Source organism: Centropristis striata, chromosome 22 (assembly GCF_030273125.1).
Source record: "Centropristis striata isolate RG_2023a ecotype Rhode Island chromosome 22, C.striata_1.0, whole genome shotgun sequence".
Classification (NCBI taxonomy): Eukaryota; Metazoa; Chordata; class Actinopteri; order Perciformes; family Serranidae; genus Centropristis; species Centropristis striata.
In genome coordinates, this window is record NC_081538.1 from 12,216,285 (window position 1) to 12,236,602 (window position 20,318).

General features: G+C 37.8%; 1 protein-coding gene across 2 annotated transcripts in view; it reads right to left on the reverse strand.

The window, feature by feature from the left end:
* Positions 1–20,318, reverse strand: part of tbc1d22a (TBC1 domain family, member 22a) — a 169,345-nt gene that overhangs the window by 97,722 nt on the left and 51,305 nt on the right. For both annotated transcript variants that reach the window (XM_059325631.1, XM_059325630.1), the window contains exon 9: positions 18,311–18,425. In XM_059325631.1, coding sequence (XP_059181614.1) covers positions 18,311–18,425 — 115 coding nt within the window. The remainder of the gene's footprint in view (positions 1–18,310; positions 18,426–20,318) is intronic.

A 20,318-nucleotide genomic window follows, 5' to 3' on the forward strand; every position in this document is an offset into this window, starting at 1 on the left:
TGTGTGTATGTACGTGTATAAGTGGTACCTGCCGCACTTTGACTTTCTCAATAAGACATCCAGTAGAGCCCTTTTCTGTCAGTTATGAGGCATTGTTGAAAGTATGGTTATATTTAGTGATATAAGTTCTCCAACACCCTACTTATGGTGCATTAGCAGCATTCAGTGTCTGTCAGGGTTAGGCCCCCCGTCAGGCTCATACATCACAATCGGTTTCATTTGCAGGGGAAACAAGGATATTTCACATAGGCATATGTAAAATGGACCAGCACAGAAATATTATCAAAATAATACTTTCAGACTGCTGTTTCAAGCCGTGATAATTCCGCCTCTGAAGGTAGTAACAGATGCGTTTAATTCTTTTCTTCTTTAGCATATAGATATAAATGTATAGCACTCCTGTAGCAATTACAGATTGTAATGTAATGTAATGTAATGAAACAGTTCAAGGCGGAACAATGTCATGATTGGCAAGATGGAAAATATGTGGCGTAAGTTATTTGTGCGACCAACACTCGGGTAATGAATAAGAAAATGGGCTGTATCATCAGAAACATGCCTCTCACTTGAATCCAACAGTAATCAAATCATGTTAAGCAAAATGCAAAACAACTTTCCTTGAGTCTGTAGAGTCTCTACAGCGAGTTACAGCACAACGGACAGTTCTTCTGCTGTTTTGTCCATTGTGTTGAATGCCCTCGCAGCTGCAGTTGCTTATTGTGCACGTACTGCTGCTGCTCTGTTACATGGCCATACCGTCTCCTCCCACTTCCCTCTGCAATGTGAATTCACAGACTGGGGATGCCAATATTAAGCCGTTTCGGAATCAGTATGAATGTCCTAAGGTGAAATGACAGCAGCTCGTTACAGCAATTTTACGGAAGCGCAGTATGAAAAGAGCTCCGATAAAGAGATTTCTGCATATGAATGCAGAATGTGTACATACAACTAATTTGAACTTTTACAAACTTCATTTATAGTCTGATTTGTAATAGTGGACGTAGCTCCTGTAGCGGGTTTTGGGCCCATATTGTTTGATCAGTTTGGATGACTTGCGCAGATGATACCATCGTCCCTCGTTATGTTTTACTGTGAACAGTTTTATATGCCAATTCGTCATTCATCGCCCCACCCTATCTGGTATCCATTATCTGGATATTAGCTGGTCTCACCAGAAATATAGGCTGTTCCCCAAAGAGGCTAAACTGTCATCAGAAAGACAGTCAAAGGGTTCCGAGATGATACTAAGCTTATACTTATAAGTATAGGTTTATACTTGGGTATGTTGTACATGTATTTAAGCAAGTTCCATCAAATTAAAGACTTTTAAAACCACTTTTGGTGTAAGTTAGAAAGAAACAATACACACATTTCTGCTAGCTTACTAATTTCGATGTGAAAAGGAAAATGTGTAAATTAAAGTAATGTTCAACAATGATCAATAAGGAAAAATGTGTTAAACCTATAAGACCAAATGCAAATGCATTACACACACACACACACACACACACACACACAAAAGTATGCATATGCATACACAGGCATTGACACAGTTAAGCCCACACAGAGATTACACAAACTCTGTGGTTACTGCCAAGCATCCAGTGCCAGTTTGTAAATGAGGCCTAGCCCAATGAAAAGTCACTCATCCGTTTTCATTTTCCCAAAACAATAAAGTTTAGAATATTTCTCCCATTTTAACAAAGGAAACATATATTTTAAATTTTATATTTTGTACGGCGGCCGATTGTGATGCAGTCCATGCTTTCCTCTGCCAAGGTGATTGCTTTGCAGTTTATTGTAATGCTTGTGCCAATCCCTGTTCCACAGCACTGGACCGCACCTGCTTCTTTTTATTTGTGCATAAATGTAAATGAATGACCGTATAAATGTGCATTAAAATATTGACAACAATGTGTTACTGCCCAATTTTGCACCTCAAACAAATTCTCCAATGGTATGTGTGTGTGGTAAAACATTCACTGGTGTGTCGTAAAAAGTGATATCCAGCATCTGTGTATAAGGACGGGATCACAGTTGATCATAGTTGGGTCAAAGAAAACAACTGTGGCAACTGAAACAACAAATATCGTCACTATACAAGAGGCAAATAAGAAAAGAAGACTAAATTCATTAGACCACTCAGAATTTCTATTCACCTCGCTTTTTTAAAGGAGTAACTGAGTCATTTGTGTCGAGCCAGAGCTGCAGTTAAGGAGCCAATGAAAATACATTAAGATTAGGGGTGCACCGTTTCCCTTAATTTTGCGGGATCAGCAATAGGCCGATGCGGGATCAAACCGATCTTATCTACCTCGATAATAACCCCCCACTGGCGAAGCAGTGCTTTGTTGCTAAATTTAGAAACTTTTCAGACACTCTTACCAACTATTTTTCAAGAAAGTGAATGAAGACAAATCCAGCAACTCCTTCTTAACGAGCCGGCCTTCGGCTCGTTAAGTAGAGCCGCCGTTAATGGCAGTTAGCTACAGTTACCTCTGCAGCAGTACAGTGTGTATGTGCTGCTGCTGCTGCAGGAGGTGTTCACTTAGAGATCTCTGTTTGTTTACAACAAGCACCAGACACTCTGTGCACAGTTAGCGATGTCGTTAATTCACAATCACTATGTTTACGATCAGCAGAGACTCTGTGCATAATTCGCCATGCTGCTTTCAGCTGCTGACGTTGTGCACAGTTAGTGACGGCGAAAACCATATGCACCCTCTCCTCCGTTTGTTTCTTCTTCTACAGTTTGGCATCTAGCCCGCCACACTGTATCATCAAATGTTACGCTGCCCCTGTGCGGAAGGCACCAGTAAATCAACTTTTTTTCTTCCAGATATGAACTATTCGTTTTTTTATGATTTAATGACTATTTGAATATTCAAAAACCGATGCCCATCGCTAGTTGTATGTATGTTGTACTATAACGAAACCAAAAACTCAGGACACTTTATTTATGTTTGCAGTTCTTTTGTTAGTTTGACTGTAAATTGTTGCTATTTATTTTAAGTTCAATATTTTATTAACTACCTCAGACATTGTGATTTCCTTCATTTGTTAAAGAAAAATACTGCTGTGTTATTGTTTTTCAATAAAATAAGATTCAAACATTGAAGGTGTATGCTGTGAGTTATAAAAAAAAATCGGTATCGGCAGGTCAGGCTTTTTAAAAATCGGTGATCGGCCAGAAAATTGCAATCAGTGCACCCCTACTGAAGATGATCTGGTTTAACAGCATGTTTCTCAACTTTCTCAAAGCAATGTTTTGTGGCCACGGAACTGAGACAAAATAAGGTAAAATGACAAACAAAAATGTGTGACATAAAGCTCTTACTTCTTAAAAGCTGTGTGTATAATTTACAAATGTCCCCCCAGCAGACAACAGTTGCCTTGCAAGTGATAAAAAGCATATTATAAAAAGAAGGACACACTTATCTGCATCTGTGAAAGCTTAGAGAAGCTTGTGGAGAAATGGCATGTGTCGAGGGATCTGAGGAGTTTTAAAAAGTCTGGCTCAAACACACACACAGAAATAGACGCAGCATCTTCCACGGCACTATCAGGACCTCAATTATACAGACACACCGCTCTTGTTGCTCCACTTCCACTCTATCTTCCCTAATAACAACAAGGACACATCTCCAAAAGCTTTACTGAACGCTCTGGTTGGTTGGACACAAAGTCCGTTGTGTAAATGTGTCTTTTCAATCCCCCTTCTTCAGTCATTCACATTCCAATTTGGAGATGTTGCTGTCGCAATAAAATGCATTTAAATTTTAAAACATACTTAACCTAGAACATTTTTGGCGTGTCCTTATGTTTCCTTCCTCAAGGGCTCCTGCTCGCTAAGCACATTATCCTACTTCTACAGCCACGAGAGCATATGTCTATAAAATGGTACAAAGAGCACTTTCATCAATGTCACTTCAATGTTCTTTGTTCAAATATCAAATTAGTGCAGAGGGCCATTTTATTTTTCAAGCAAACTGTTTGAGAAATAAATACTTATTTACTCATCCAGATACCAACAGTAGGATTCATTTGGAGTTGTGGTTCTGGCCAGATACGTACATTTATATCTAAGAGTAAGATGTATATATTATATACTACTGTAGGTAATACAGTGACTATGGATAAGTACCTGATACAACTACACTTCAAATCTGAACTATCCCTTTTAAGGTTTAATTTTGGACTTTATTACTTCCGAATGTTATGTTTTCAATCTGGTTTGTTTGGTCTGTTTGTCAGAAGCATTACAGGAAAAACTACTGATAGATAAAAACTTTTTTTTTTTTTCCGTTAACATAGCAATTTTTTGCTGCATTCATGTGGAGTCGGAATAATCGGAAAAATTAGTGTGATTGTCTATTTGTTGTCACACAAATTCTGAAAATTCACGAAAACGCTTTGTGCAATATAATGAAACACATTTTTGTCGTCCATGGTTTTTCCGCATTACGGTTTAAAGCTCATGAACACACCGCGGTTGGAAGAACGACTTCTGAGCTCGAGAAAAGGGAACATCCAAGAAGCATGTGAATGCACCACTGGCCTTGGCATGGATCTCTGCTATCTGAGTGTCATTATAGTTTTACTCTTTTTTCCGTACCGAAACCATACAGTACTCCACTGTTATACACCAATAGTTGACATCTTTGAACCACTCTCGGTTGGGAAGAACGCCATTATAAACATTAATCAAACACATACACTCTATAGGAAACATTGCTTTCACACAGTGGTGAACAACACTCTCAGTACAGAGCTAATTGACAAATTGTTCAAGAAATCCTTGCAACAGAGAAGCTGCAGCTCGCCACTTTCTGCCTGCTATGACAAGTACAGCTTCACAGTGGAGGATGGTGACGGGGTACGCTGGGCCATTCATCTCTTAGTTGATGGGAGGAAGGACTGCCTGGCTCGCCTGCTTCCTGACAGCATGGGGGCCCTTCTAAGTCGGTCATTTTCCCCTTTTTGAAAATCTTGTTTTCTTGCTCTGCTGTTTGTCCCTCTCTGTCATTCCCCATGCCCTCACTCTTTCGCACTCTTAAGCCTGCCAGGAGACTCTCTGGCTGCTGTTATATTCCACTACTTTGTCTTCATTCAAGCTGTGTTTCTCTGTCAAATCCTCACCTCTCTGAATTTTGTTTCAAATGCACTGCTCCTACATCTCTTCCTTTTGTCTCTCTAACCTGCTGCCTTGTTTTCATCTTTCCTCAGAGCGGATCCATACTTAGATACTGGCATGCAGATTACATTATGGATCCGCTGGCCGATCAATGGCCGCTCCACATTAAAGAAGGGCTGGCCCTGCTCCTTGGCCCGTCATGGCCCATCCTGGCCTTAATTAGATGACTTTTAATGTCGGCTAATGGGAGAGGCGCTACACTGTGGAAGATAGGGGGAAGGCAAAAGCAACGAAATGCCTCACAGGTGGAGAACAAGAACGATAGACTCTCCAAATCAATTTCTCCTTTGACACGAGGGAAGCCTGCTAGATCGCTTAACAGTCCAGGTGGATACACAAGAACTTTAGTGGTATTTTTCCTTCTGCTGCATCAGAAGAGTTTATCAATAATCCACCAATTGGAACTTTTCAATTTGGATTAACAGTCAGGTGTTAATGAAAGCTGGTGACAGGGGGAAACGGGGGGAGTGCTGGGAAGATGGAGCGGTTAAGAGGTCGGGCCATCGCTCTGCATTGCATCATCAAAAGGTAAATGGAGTGTATGGCAGCTGAACAAGCACTGCAGTGCCAGACCAAGGCTGTTTTGCAACTCAGAAAAAGAAGCCGGAGAAACAGAGCAAGAGAGCTGCAGAAGAAATACAATGGCACACTAGCAAAGTGACAGATACGAACAGTGGAATAAAAGGAAGACAAGTAAAGTAACACAAGCAAACAAATATATGCAGGGGCATGTTGTGGGCAGCAGAGTGTGGGAAGGGCTGCACAATACGAGAAAAATATGTGACATGAACGATAATACTTGTGATAAAAAAAAAAACATATTAAAGAGTACTCAGTTCTGTCTTTCTGCTGCTCTAAGTACGCTGCTTAAATACAACAAGTTGCTTGTTGAATTAAAAGGGATATTATTTCCACCATCCATTTATTGAACTGAACAAAAGGCACTATGGCTGTAGTCAACCAAAGCAAATCTTGCTCTTCAACCAATCAATTAGTCGATGGGGGATAAAAAATCTGCTCGTCATCGCCAGTTGACTAAACAGGTCACTGAGCCCACTCTACCTGGTAGTGTTGTTTGACCAACAAAGCTTTGTTCCTGCTGCCAGCGCTGAGAGGTGAGAAATGATCAACTCTGGGTATTAGGGATGGGCGTTTGGAAGAAACCTGCCAACTTAATTATCTATCACCGTAACAATCAATTAATCGATTAATCGCTGCATGCATGCATGCATACATGCGCAAAATAAAAAATACATATACATTACTATGCAAAAGCCTGTTTTGATAACGGACGCTTTTATTTTGAAAGGACGAAAAGAGACTTGATCCTGTCGATCGTAAAACCAAATCAACTGAGATTAAACTGTAAAGATAACGTCAAAGAGTTCAATGTTTTATGTTTTAGTCCCCAAAAAGGCATGAGGTTAGTTTTCACAGTAATCTGCATATTTAAATGTGTTTTGCATAAAATTAAACTTAGTAATTCATGCTAGCAAGTTTTGTTCCAATTAATCCTCTTGTATTTCTGTGTGTTTTATAATTGTTATTGCAACTTTCAGTTTGGAAACTGTAGCTTTATCCAACTTCATTCTCAGCTCATTGGCTTATTGACGTATGGCCGCAGAACTGAACGATCGGCGTGTTTCAGTTCAGTGAGTACTGATACACAGTCATAGATGAAGTTAAACAAAAAAAATACACAGATCGATTAAAATCTCCATGTGATCAACCAAATTCTTAACGACTATTAATCGATCATTGATTAATTATCCCCATCCCAACTGAAAACCAACTGTTACACAAAGTGCTAAACAACAACAACAATGGAAAAGAAAGGAATACAGCTGGCCACAAGGACCGCCAGTGGGTCGGTCCTCTCTTCCTTCAGCCCTTACTTCACACAGAGAAAGTAACCCACATTGCTAGAAAGTGCTGACATTTTTACTTGCATGGATATTCCATACAAAGGCAGCTAACTGAGCTTGGTCTCAGTTGAAAAAACACTGCCCTCTCCCCAAAGCGTTCCATCACTCAAGGTGTTTTCAACTGGGAAAAAAATTATTAACTGGACACACGGCCTCATGAAAGGAACACCAGTGACTGTCCAATCAATGAGAATTTGGTAAGACATGAACGATCAACTCCCCAACCAGAAAGTGTTAGCCCAAAGAGGCGACAGACTATCACAGGGCTGACACATAGAGACAGACAACCATTCACACTCATCACTAATTAAACCTAAGCTGCATGCCTTTGGATTGTGGGAGGAAGCCGGAGGACCCAGAGAGAACCCACGCTGACGCAGGGAGAACATGCAAACCCCACACACCAGCACTCTGACCCTCTTGCTGTGAGGCGAGATTGCTAACCACTACACCATTGTGTTGCCCTGACACCCAATATGTGGGTTTGATTTGGTATTTTTTCACCACCTGCATTTAAGGGGCAGCAAATACAGACTACAATGCTGAGATGGTGAGCAAAAAGCAATCGGCCAACGAGGAATGTCAAAAACACAACTAGATGAAGACACAGGAAGATGGAGAGGAGAAGAGAACGGCAAAGAAATACGTTCGGGCAAAACACAATATGGAAAAGAGAATAAACAAAGACTTATTTAGAGGCTCAATTAAGCAGCTGCAAACAGGTCAAAGGACTTAATCAGGTTCCCAATCAATGATCTGGCTCACATCCTCAGATACTGGCTGTCACTCAAATTCACCGGCTTTACACTGTTCAACACGGAAACACAAGGTGAGCAACATTTGAACATTCTTGTAAAAGAAAAGTGGCAGTAGTGTGGATAACAAGTACACTCTCTGAAGACACTTTGGCTATGGGTTTGTCTGCTTTCTAACTCCATTTAGCTCTGCAGGACATCAGCCTATATTGGTCTTTTTTTGCTGCAAGCTGATCTAAGCCACTTTCTCACCAACTGCGCTCCTCGTTTAGTTTTACAGCTTTTAGGGCTACTGATTAGGTCACCGTACCATAATATGAACTATCAAGGCCCACTTCCAACAACAACAGCCAATGTCGAGTCCATTAAACAGACATCTGCTGAGTGGATTTTGTGCAGGACATAAATGCACAAGCTTTTAAGGCCCTAAAGCCCAAATATATAGAGAGCAATGCAGATATAAACTGTAATATATGTAACTCATTTGTTATTGCTCAACCAGAGTCTGCTGGTCTCATCAGCACTGTTTTCAGAAGAAGGAGGTCGTGAAAAAGCTAAAAACAAAAAAAAAGAGAGAGAAAAACATTGTACACTACCTGTTCAACACAAAACTGTAGACTTGGTTGAAACCAAAACATCGCTAAAAGGAGAGTGGACATTAGACTTTTCGTCAGTTGGCCAGAAATACGACTCCAAATATTGTATAATTATGGTACTCCTTATGAACAGCTCACACAACACACCTTTAAAAGTTTAGAACACTGTACTGATCACATGACAACTTACTGTCTTGTGATTAAGAGTCTTGAAATCATTGTGGTTTCCACTGATAAGTATGCAAAGTCTCCAAACTAACAACAAAAGAAAAATAATCCATTTAATGTTAAAGGAAGTTTTTTTGTCTTTTTCCATTTCCTCTAGTTGCAACAACAACTTTCAAGTTTCAAATGCGACGCATACAAAAAAAGTTCCAAGTGGTACAGACGACCTCTCACTCAGATTTCCCAGAAACTCTTGTCCTTTGCTCTCATTTGGCTGTAGCTTGTATCTGGTTTTCCTAGGAGGAATATACCTGCGATGCATCAACGAGCCTCTCCATTTGCTTCTTTTAACAGTTTATACATAACACTCAAGCGCAATTTGCGGGCGCCAAGTCAGCGCCAATTTGCCTCTGATCTGTGGCTTTTGTCGGAAACTCAATGATATTTTCATCATGGGTGTCCATAAAGTTAAAAATGTATTACAAAAGTAAATGAATAGACAAATATGTGGAAATTATGACAAAATGAGGAGTAGGTATTGAGATAAAGAATTGTGTGATCTGGGGCGTGGCTACCTTTGAGTGACAGGTCACTAACAAGGCGAGCCGTCATCAGGAGAGAAGCAGAACAATGCGTATCCACGGCAACGTGTCAATAAAGTTATATATAACGTTATATAGATATAAAAAAGGATGTTCACCGATTTGGTCTCATAACTTTGACCCTTTCACTGTATTTTCGCTTATTGACAGTTTATTTGAACGTGCTGTTGTTTGGTTGTACTAATAGACACTCCAAGGAGTCGTTGTTTGTTTTTCTTAGGTAAATAACCTAAAGTAGCCAAAACAAACATCCCAGTTAATGCTCCAGTTAATGCTAACATGAATTAGCAGCGGCTTCTCTCAGTTGGGTTGAGGTGTAGAGATGCGTGTAGTCAGTGATCAGATCCCTCTCACTCCTCCACAGTCCAAATATGATCTGCTCCGCGTATCAGAAACAAGATGGCGACGAGTGTAACGATGAACTCGATGCTTCCAACAGGAAAGTCCACAAACCAATGGGTCGCTACGTCCATTATTTATATACAGGCTATGACATAACCCCACAGAAAGAATTTTTTTGTTTCAATAAACCATGATACACATTGTGCCCTCTTTTGAGGAGTAGCCATTTTTATAGGGGTTCATTAACCACTACCTATTTCATCAACAGGGTAAATGAAATTCACAAATGCAATGTGATTAAAAACTTTGATAACCACTGAGTACATACAACAAATCTGATTAAGATATCTCATCAATTGCCTTTGTAATACTTTTTTTTAATTATAAAGAGACTTTATGGACACCCGGGACATTTCGGTGACTCTCGGTGTTTGTGTATTGCAATTTTTTTTACAGAACATACAATTCATAAAATGATAACTAGGATGATTAAGAAATTGTGTCTTAGCTATTTATGTTACTTGTATTTATTTTTAATTTAAATGGACAGCAATTGAATGCATTGTCATATTGGTGCACATTCCACACAGAAAAGATCTATTTTCATTCCAGCTCAAAAATGTACTACACAGGCAACCATATTGGTATTCTGTGTATTTTTCCGCTCTAAAATCAGTCTTGGGACGGGCCAAAAACCCTATCAGGGGTATTGCTCGATGTGAAGTTGATATGGCGATCTTTTCAAGCTGCTGTGTGTTGATATGTGACCAGTGTTGTGTTGACAACTTCATAACAGCTTATTCCCTCTGCCCCGAGAGGCCCAAGCAGTCAAACTGCAGTGATCATAGTCTCAATGATAAACTTTTGGCATTAGGATACACTTGAGCATTCTTCACTACAAATAGTTCTCCTAGACTAGAAATAGAACATAACTCGCGCACACAAAAAAATCACTAAATTATGAATTATTAAATTAATTTTTCATTTGAAATTTCACTTTAAGTCTCGTCGTCTAGGGCCTCGGGCTATGTTTCTTAAGAGGACTGTGTTTTCGCCAAATAAGCTCGAGTCTCTTGGGTTTGACAGATCAGTCTTTGACCTCATTCAGAGAAGAAAAGGAAAAGTAAGACAGATGAATAGTTCAGGTGTGTGACCTATAAACCCCTTCAATTGTTGCTATTTTCATACTTGTTTGTGCGAGAAGTGTTCAGGCAGCGTGTCGACGATGCCCATGGGGATTGTGCGTAATACTATTTATTTGTAATCGTTCTTTAAAAAATGAATTCTGACTTGAGAGAATGAACTTCCTGCTTTCGCAATACACTCGTGAGAGTGCTTCCAAAGGAGGGAGGGAAAAGAAAGAAAGAGAGAGACAAAGAGAGAGAGACAGAGAGAGAGAGAGAGAGAGAGAGAGAGAGAGACACTTCCTCACCAAATGTAAAAAAATATGAACTAATTAGAGAAACATATTTCCAAAAATTTGAATCCGTCAAAAAAGGTTTTTTAAAATGGTCAGATGAGGAAAAACTGCCGCTCCTCCTCGGGGAAGAGTCACAGAGCTGTAGATTAGCAGCAGTCTATGTTTCTGCCTGTCACACACTGAGGGACAGCGAGTTACACACAGCTGTTGGTTGTTTTGTTTTTATTTTATTTTTTCTACTTTTTTTGCTGGGACAGTTAGATTGTATAAATTATATGTTGATTGTTATTCAATGATTGTAAATATTGCTTTCTTTTATTGTTATTAGTTTTTCTTTTCTTTTAAAATGAATAACAGAATTATAATAATTTATTGTAAATATTGCTTTCCTTATCTTGTTATCTTTTTTTCTGATGCTTGCTTTGGCAATATATACAGTGTTATGTCATGCCAATAAAGCCAATTGAATTTTGAAGAGAGAGAGAGAAAGAGAGACAGAGAGAGAGAAAGAGAGAGACAGAGAGAGAGAAAGAGAGACAGAGAGAGAGAAAGAGAGAGACAGAGAGAGAGAGAGAGAGAGAGAGAGAGGGAGGGAGGAAGAGAGAGGGCAATGTGATAGAAGAAAGAAAAATAGATGCCAGAGAGAGAGAGCAGGAGAGCACGACAGCATGAGAGTGTATCTCACACTCCCTAGCCTTCCACAAAGAAGCAGAATTAGGCCTACCTCATGAAAGAGCCAAACCTCTCTCTGCTTTGGCTCCCTCTCTGCGTCAGAAAACAAGAACACCTAACAACAACAACACAGCGCATCAACCCATCATGTAAGATGCCAGCCAGCCACGTTTGAAGGTTTGCTGGCTCTGTATGTTATTCAAGGCTCATCAGCGCATGGAGATGCAGGGGAACAAAGCGCGGGGTGATGCCTTGAAGATCTGACATGAGTCTGACTCGCCCACAGAGAAAGGCAAAGAGAGAGGAGGAACACAGAGGTAGGGATAAAGAACGTGGAAAATGACAGAGTGAGAGAAAAGGTGGCGACAAGACACAGGAGAATGTGATAATAAAGGAAAAGAGTGGGGAAAGTGAAGGACAGGTGAGGCTAAAATAAAGAGAAAACATGGCTTTCATAGCTATGCAGTGTGATAAATCAGACCTAAATGAAGGTAGTAATGTCGATTTTGTGTTGAAACTAGGGCTGGGCAATATTAAAGATATATCGATATATTTTTAAATGTGATATGGAATTAGACCATGTTGCATATATCGATATAGTTCATATTAGCGCTGTGATCCTTGGTCCAGGCAAGCTGCTTTATATATAAATGCTGCCCTTACTAGGGTTCGTCATATTCAGTTATTTTGTAATGTTCATTATTCTTTTCTCATATAAATATATTTATTTTTAAAACAAGATAGGCCTATTTTATTTCATTGGCTATTTTTATTTAAGATTTTTTTTTTTATTTAAATGTGCACTTTATGGAGCTTTGATTTGAAAAAAGATACTCCTGTTATACAGTATTTATGTTCACTTAAATAAACGGTTTCAATAAAACTACTTGTGACATGTCATTTTTCTTTGACTTGAACATTTGCTCTCACTTTGCGATAAAAATATCAGGATATATATTGGATATCGACATTCAGCCTAAATATATCAGGATGTGACTTTTGGTCCATATCGCCCAGTACTAGTTGAAACATTTTAAAAGGTGTTGATTGAACTTCACGGTCATTTTGGAGGCTGTACTGTCGTTTGTTGGACTGTTGCATTATATTGCGTTATGCTAAAAGAAGCGAGCCGAGGTAGAAGTTATAATAAAAGTAGAGAAGATGTTTTAACACTGACTGGTTCCGAGTAAAACGTTGTGTGCCAGAAGCGGTACAGGGAAGCAGTCAGAGAGTCCATCCTCTTGCGTGCTTCCCACCACTTAACTTGTGGATCCTAATTGTATCTCTGTAACCGCAGTCGGCCTGCAGTGTGCAAGGTAGTCCACAGAGCATTGTGGTTTCCACTTAGCAGCTCTATTTTGAATGGCATCAGAAAGAAAGAGCTCAATGGGCCAAATCGCTGTGTATATGTGGGACGTACAGAGAAGCTCACATCAAAGAGGAAGAAAGCAGAAATGCACGCATCCAGTGGAGCTTTAGTGGCTCGAACCACTTAAAAACATGTGTCTAGACTTACTGTTTGTACACTTTCGCTCTGATTATCACCAAAACTCTTAAAGAAAAGCAGTTTGCTGCTGATTGTTGTCTCTATGCAGGAAAAAAAACATAAAAACTTGGGGTTTGCCTTCCTATATCTTGTAGCGTTTACTTGATTTTTGCAAAATGATAATAATAATGTTTAATGTCATTCGACTCATTTTCAGTCGTTTCATTTCAATGTTTTGGTTATTATTTTCATTTTGTGTGGGGTTTTTTTATTATTTATTTTTTCCTTTGTGACAGTGTGTCATATCTGATATAAAATGATATAAATAAAATGTTGAATATGCTTTTATAAAAAAAAAAATTAAAAATTAAAAAAAAAAAAAAAAAAATTTAATAAAGCAGTCTTTTTATTAGCTTTTCATCGTCATTTTATTCCATCTCAAAAATTATATTGATAATAAAAAAACATTACATTTTTTTTAAATTATTATTATATTTGCTGCCATATCTGTAATACTATATAATACCTGTAAAAAAATGACCATGTTGGTCAGGCCCTAGTATAAAATTCCCATTATTGGAAGTTTATTATATTGGCCCAATATAATTCATCCCTTATAAGGAACAACTTCCTACATTTGAATTAGAAAGTTAGGAGGCCCCCATTCTATGGTTAAATAAATAAATAAATAAATCTTTTACAGTAGGGGAAAAATCAGAGACCTGAAAAATTCCTAACAAAAACAATCAAGCATTGACTAAAGTAAGCTATGCATCATCATTCATTTTGTGTTTGTGTGTGTGTGTGTGTGTGTGTGTGTGTGTGTGTGTGTGTGTGTGTGTGTACAAACAGAAGAAATATTTTTTTAAGAGATGAAAGTGTCATATTTTATATGGAAGGTTCATATCCGGCCACTGTCCTTCATTACATTTATCATATCATGTTCTTTCTCTATCTAATAAAAGAGTAACACAAGAAAAAAAATGCATTATTGGAGTGGTATTTCCTTAGCGGTTCATACTACAGTAACATCCATAAAATTATGGGTTTTTTTTCCACAGCCTGTGTGTGCTCTGTATCTGACGGAATGTTTTTACTGTCAAAAGAATTATATATGAGATTAAATTAAACTTGGCACATCATAAATGCAGACAGCAGGAGGGCTCTGAAGAGAGGAGAGTGGTGCGAACATGCACACGCCTACAGGTCATGCTCTCTCTCACACATACTGTTACACAAACATGTGAGTCTTTCCCAGACGGCTTTGATGGAAGAGAAGCAAATTTTAAACACAAACTGACGCCATTTTTCCATTACAGTCAAAGCGAATTTTGAAGCAAAATTTTGAAATGTTGCATTAACCCATTAAGGCCTAAAACGCCTGGAAAAAATGCCTGGAAAACCTATGAGCGATTTTGAAAGAACCCCCTAAAACCTGAAGTTTTTCTGGAAATTCAACAGAAGATTTTTCAGCCTCTGTAGTAGATAGAAATGCAATTCAAAAAGTATTTGACTGCTTATACCTGTGGCTTTCATGAGAAGTTGAGTTTATTTGTCCAAACCTTCAATAAATCAATCAATAATTTCAATCAACAAACTCAGCAAATGTTACATTTGACTGAATAAAAATCCTATGCATAATACTAATACATGCCCATTAGCAAGATGCAAACATGATATGACCATTGGAATAACAAGACATAGTTCTCATTAACTTACTGTTATAAAAAATAATAATAGTAATAATTACCATAATGATAATATTCATAATAAATAATAATACATTTTATATATTGCACTTTTCAGGGTACTCAACGGCGCATACAGTAATATAAGACATAAACAGTCAGGATTTCTTATATCATTATCACAATCAATTATTATCTCAGTTTTAATGGTAGAAATGCGGTAATGCTTTCCCAGCTTAAATGGGTTAAAGAAAATGTGAATTATACGTGTCCATCAACTGGTTTAGATCGAATAAACAAAGCTGCATGAAAATAATTTTGGCAGAAAATAACAGTGTAATGTATTGCTGTAGGCTAGTCTAGTGTAGGCTAGTATAGGAGAAAGAAAACAGTAGAAGAAGAGATTGAGCAAGAGAGAGAAAATAATAAAAAAAAAATAGGTAAGAAATGTTGCCACCCATGAGAGCAAATGGAGAGAAGTCTTCAGGAATTGGATTCAACTGGGCAACTTATAATTGTTCTTTCATGCCATCTTGTCTTGAACAGCAGAGCAGAAACAGCTGATCAGTCAAGTGAATTAAATGGTCATTACATCGGAATTTATATGGAAAAGGCATTTTACTCTCCCTTTTAGCCCATTAACTATTTTCCGAAAAGACAAAAACTACCTCAAGTGAGTGTAAAAAAATGAATGCGCATTTTTGAAAGTTTTATATCGAATTTTGGTGTTTCTATCAAGCTTTTCTCAGGCGAATCTTCAAAATTTGCATTGAAATTTGTTGATTGAAACACAGCTAGTAAACAACAGAAGAAAAAGAGATTGCGTGGAGAGAGGAAAAACAACAAAAAAGAAGGTCGCTAATCAGACTTTGGCCACCCACGAGAGAAAATGAAGAAAAGGAAGAAGGAATTGGATTCAACTGGGCAACTTATAATTGTTCTTTCATGCCATCTTGTCTTGACCAGTAGAGAAGAAACAGCTGCTCAGTCATGGGTTAAATGTTCGCTACATCAGAATTTATTTGGAAAAAGTGTTTCCATCTCCTGTTTAGCCCATTAACCCTTTATCAGGCAAAGAACTTTATTTGCTAACTTCAGTGGATATCAAAATGGGGTTGAGAAAAAAGTTGCAGACTTACGAGATTTAAAGTGGCAAATCTGCGTGGAAAAAAAGTCACAGATTTACGAGAAAGAAGTGGGAAAAAAAGCAACTTTTTTTCTTTTTTTGCGCAGATCTGCCACTTTAATCTAGTAAATTTGCAACTTTTTTCTCGACCCCATTTTGATATCCACTGAAGTTACCAAATACGGTTCTTCACCTGATAAAGGGTTAACTATTTTCAGAAAAAGAGAAAAACCACCTCAAGCAGGTGTAAAAACTTTTATGCGCATTTTTGAAAGTTTTAACAAATTTTGGTGTTTCTATCAAGCTTCTCTCAGGCGAATCTTCAAAATGTGAATCGCAATGTGTTGACAGCAGAAGAAGAAAAGATTGCGTGGAGAGAGAAAAAACAACCAAAAAAGGGATGCTAATCGGACAACTTTGGCCACCCACGACCCATTACATGATCTCTCTGCAACCTTTTGTAGGAGGGTAAACTCGAAGGCTCTGGTCATTCTACAGTGTCCTGACCATCCTCTCCATGCAGAGTCTGAGCTCCTACCCTCAGCCAGGAGATTTAGAGTGCCAATAACCAGATCGAACAGAATAAAAAACTCATTTATAACTCAAGCCATCACTCAACTTAATTTTAAAAAGTGAACAGTTAGGACACACCCAATGTATACTAATGTTATGATGGTCCTGCTTTCAGTTGTGCCTCATGGTATAATGCAGGGGTGGGCAATTAATTTTCCCAAGGGGCCACATGACCAACACCTCAAAGGTTACGGGGGCGTATTAATTTAACTGCTTTATGAAATACAGTAAATTATCTGGTTTTGAGCTGCTACTGATAACAATACATGTTATGATAAGACTGTTAATGTGGAGTAAATCAAATATACCAGAAAAAAGTAGTAAATACTCCAATCACTATTTCACGTTTCCATTTATTTTTGACATTTAGCAAGGTTCCTATTGGTGTTTTTGTGTTACATAGATTGTTTTTCATGTTTGTACATTTTCTAGGTGTTTTACAATGTTGTGATGCTTTTATTTTGAAAAGGTGCTGTCCAGTGTGAAACGGGTGCTATAATTTTGAAAGGTAGTGACAGGAAATAACAGGTGGAACGGTTAAATGAAAAACGAACAGTAAATAATAGCGAGTACGTAGTAATTCATATAAAGTTGATATAAAGTATCAAAAAGGCTTCTATAGTGGCGGCTGAAAGGACACAAGGTTTGTTAAAGTTTATTTTCTTCTGTCATATATATTAGTGGCTATATTTGTTGTCTTAACTATAGTAAAAGTGCTTGTTTGCTCAAGTGCTAATGCTAATGTTTGTTATTGTTTTCCCACCTCGTAGCTCTTACGGTGGATTCACAAAGTGACCAAGGAATTTATTAACTTGTTAATTGTTAATTTAATAACTTTATGCAAAAAACAATAGGTGTTTTTGACAAGGTATCTCGGGAACTCAGGTAACTTATATGTAAATCGCCTTCAAAATAAAAGCACTGCGGTTGTATTGATTTCTAATTTCTGGGTAACCTCACGCAGACAAGGACAAGGACAGCCAAGGGGCCGGATGTGGCTGCCCAATGCCCAGGTCTGGTATAATGTGTACTTGTTCTCTTTCAGTGTTGTCTTTGAATATATGAGATTGTGTTTTCTATGTATTTATGCTTCTGTGTTTTTCCTTATTTTTCACCTGCCTGCAGAACAAATTTCCCTCAAGGGACAATAAAGTTGAAGCTAACGTTGAAGAAAAGGGAGAGAAGTCTTCAGGAATGAGATTCAATTGGACAACTTTGAAATGTTCTTTTATGTCAGGGAGGAAACAGCTCATCATTAATGAGTTAAATGTTCACTACATCACAACTTATTTGTAAAAAGTGTTTCTGTCTCGCCATTTAGCCATTTACTATTTTGAAGAAGACAAAAATGTAAAATGTTCCATCAAATTTTGGAGTTTCCATCGAGCTTTTCTAATGCAAATCTATAAAATGCTCATAGGAATTGACAAAAACACGACTTGAGACTCAAGTGTGTGAATGAAATCAGAGCAGATAGATGAAGAATAGAGGGAAGAGAGCTGTAGGAGTTCACTGGACAGACAGTTGTGGAAAGGTGAACTGTCTTGAGGGTCGCAGGGTTGAATCCCTGTGACCTGTGGTGATGAACCCAGAGTGTCCCGACTACAAAAGGTGTCACCGTGCACTGATGAGAGCAGCGCTTACAGTCGACGGGCAGCAAAAAGAGACGATTGATCCTCACATCAATAGCATATCAAACAAAAGATGAGGGAGTTTTTAGTAAAAGGGAAAAGGAAATTTAAAAAAAAAGGACACATTGCACTTACCGATGTACTCAAAGACGTAGACGACGAAGAACGGCGTGACCAGGTCGTTGATGCCTTGCACGTAGCCGCTGGCCGGATGGCGGATGGCCCAGATAAAAAGGATCCGCTCAAAAATCTTTCACACAAACATACACACAGAGATAAAGTGTCAAAACAGCGAAACGTTGAGTATAAAACCACATAATTAACTGTCACTTTGTCAAATTTCTCTTGATAAACTAATCAAGTCATTAATAATTTCCCTCACTTATTATATAATGAAGCATGATACGTCTTATAGTTATTCTCTGACAGGAAATTAGGCCTGCCAAACATGCTAGTCAGACTGACGAGTTTCAATCACGTTTAGAAGTGTACGATTTGAGAAAGTGAGTGAGGTGTGGGAAGGCAGGAGGAGGAATCAGAACGATTCGAGGCATGCCAAGCTGGTGAGGGGAAAGCAGCTGAATGAGCACAACCTTGCTCGCAGTGGGAGTCTGGCAGGAATACTACAGATGTGGATATTGATTTTTTTTTTAAAGCTGATATTAATATGGTTTAAACTGTATTTAAAATGTCTTTTTTTAGATTTGAAGCTGAGCAGTGAGGTTTTTCAATGGAGTTTTGAATGTCTGCTGCCATCGTTTCTTGTATTTAAGACATCGTTCTGAGATTGAATTCAAAAAAGTCCTTGAAGAACATCTTGATATTTAATAAGGTGATTCATCAGATTAAATTAGTTAAATGTGTTTCAAAAATGAGTTGTGGATTTTGAATCTTTTATCAATACATTTTGACTTTTGGACAACTCTCTGAAGTTCCTAGGAAACTATGCAGCCACTTCTAAAGCAACAAAGACTGTATTCTAGGTAATACATATTCAACAATGCATTAAAACACACACACACGCACACACACAAAAATTGTTTTTGTTATTTTTGTGTTTTTCGTCAGAGTCCAACTTCACGTCCTATCTTATATTAATAGTGAACTAATTATGTCCTTAGGAGACGAGCCAAGGCTTCTTTCTTGAAACTTGCCCTGTTTGTTATTTAAAGTAAGACAGTATTTTTTTTTTGCATTTCAAGTTTTCTGAACTGTTATGTTTAAATATGCAAATGAGTTGTGAACTCAATAAATATGCACTAATGTGCATATATTTCCAGGACACAAATCTGAACACGGCTTAAGGAAAATTTATTTTATTTTGTTGATAAATTAAACTTTTTTACAGAAGGAAATAGGGATATTTTATCATTTCATAAATCAGAAAATGCTGTAAAAAGCCATAAAAAATTATTAAAAATTATTTTTTCATCATGTTTTTAGGATCAAAATGTCGTATTAATCAGTATGAACGATATATTGTCAATCCCCTCTGTAAAAACTTTCAAAATATAGCATAACATATATAATGTAATATAAAACTGGTAAGTTCTGTGACTGTAAGTGGAGATGAAGTTGAGATTTACGGCTCAGAGCATGAGAAAAACTCATTTTGAGAAAGCGGCCTTTAAAGATGTATAGTGGGAGCTTTTTAACGATGCCTGTGATGACGATGTTTAGATGCTGGTAGTACTACACGCTGCAAAATAATCCTAACTTTTAGTGAATTCAGGAAAAATCTACAAAATATAGTCAAATATACAACTAAATGTGTTGTTTAGGATGTTTTCTTTCCACTATTCTGAAGGAAGACATTTTATGGGAGAAAAAAGTCCAAAACCTGAAAATTGACCAGTGCATGAAAAAAATGATGTTTTAAAGTTATAATCAGAACAGAAGATCTCAGGTTTTGTTCTGTTTGGTGGCTCACTTTTACTTGTTTTGGAATTTTTATCATCTGTAGTTTATATTATTACAACTGAAAGAGCTGTTATGAGTGGCCTAATCACCACTGTGGTACCTCATTTGGTGAAAGTGACTTAACAGCCATGTGAAATTGAATGAAAATAAAATCTCATTACTTTAAAATATCTTTCTTAGACCTCAAAGATACACACAGTGTTTTGATGAGAAACACATATTG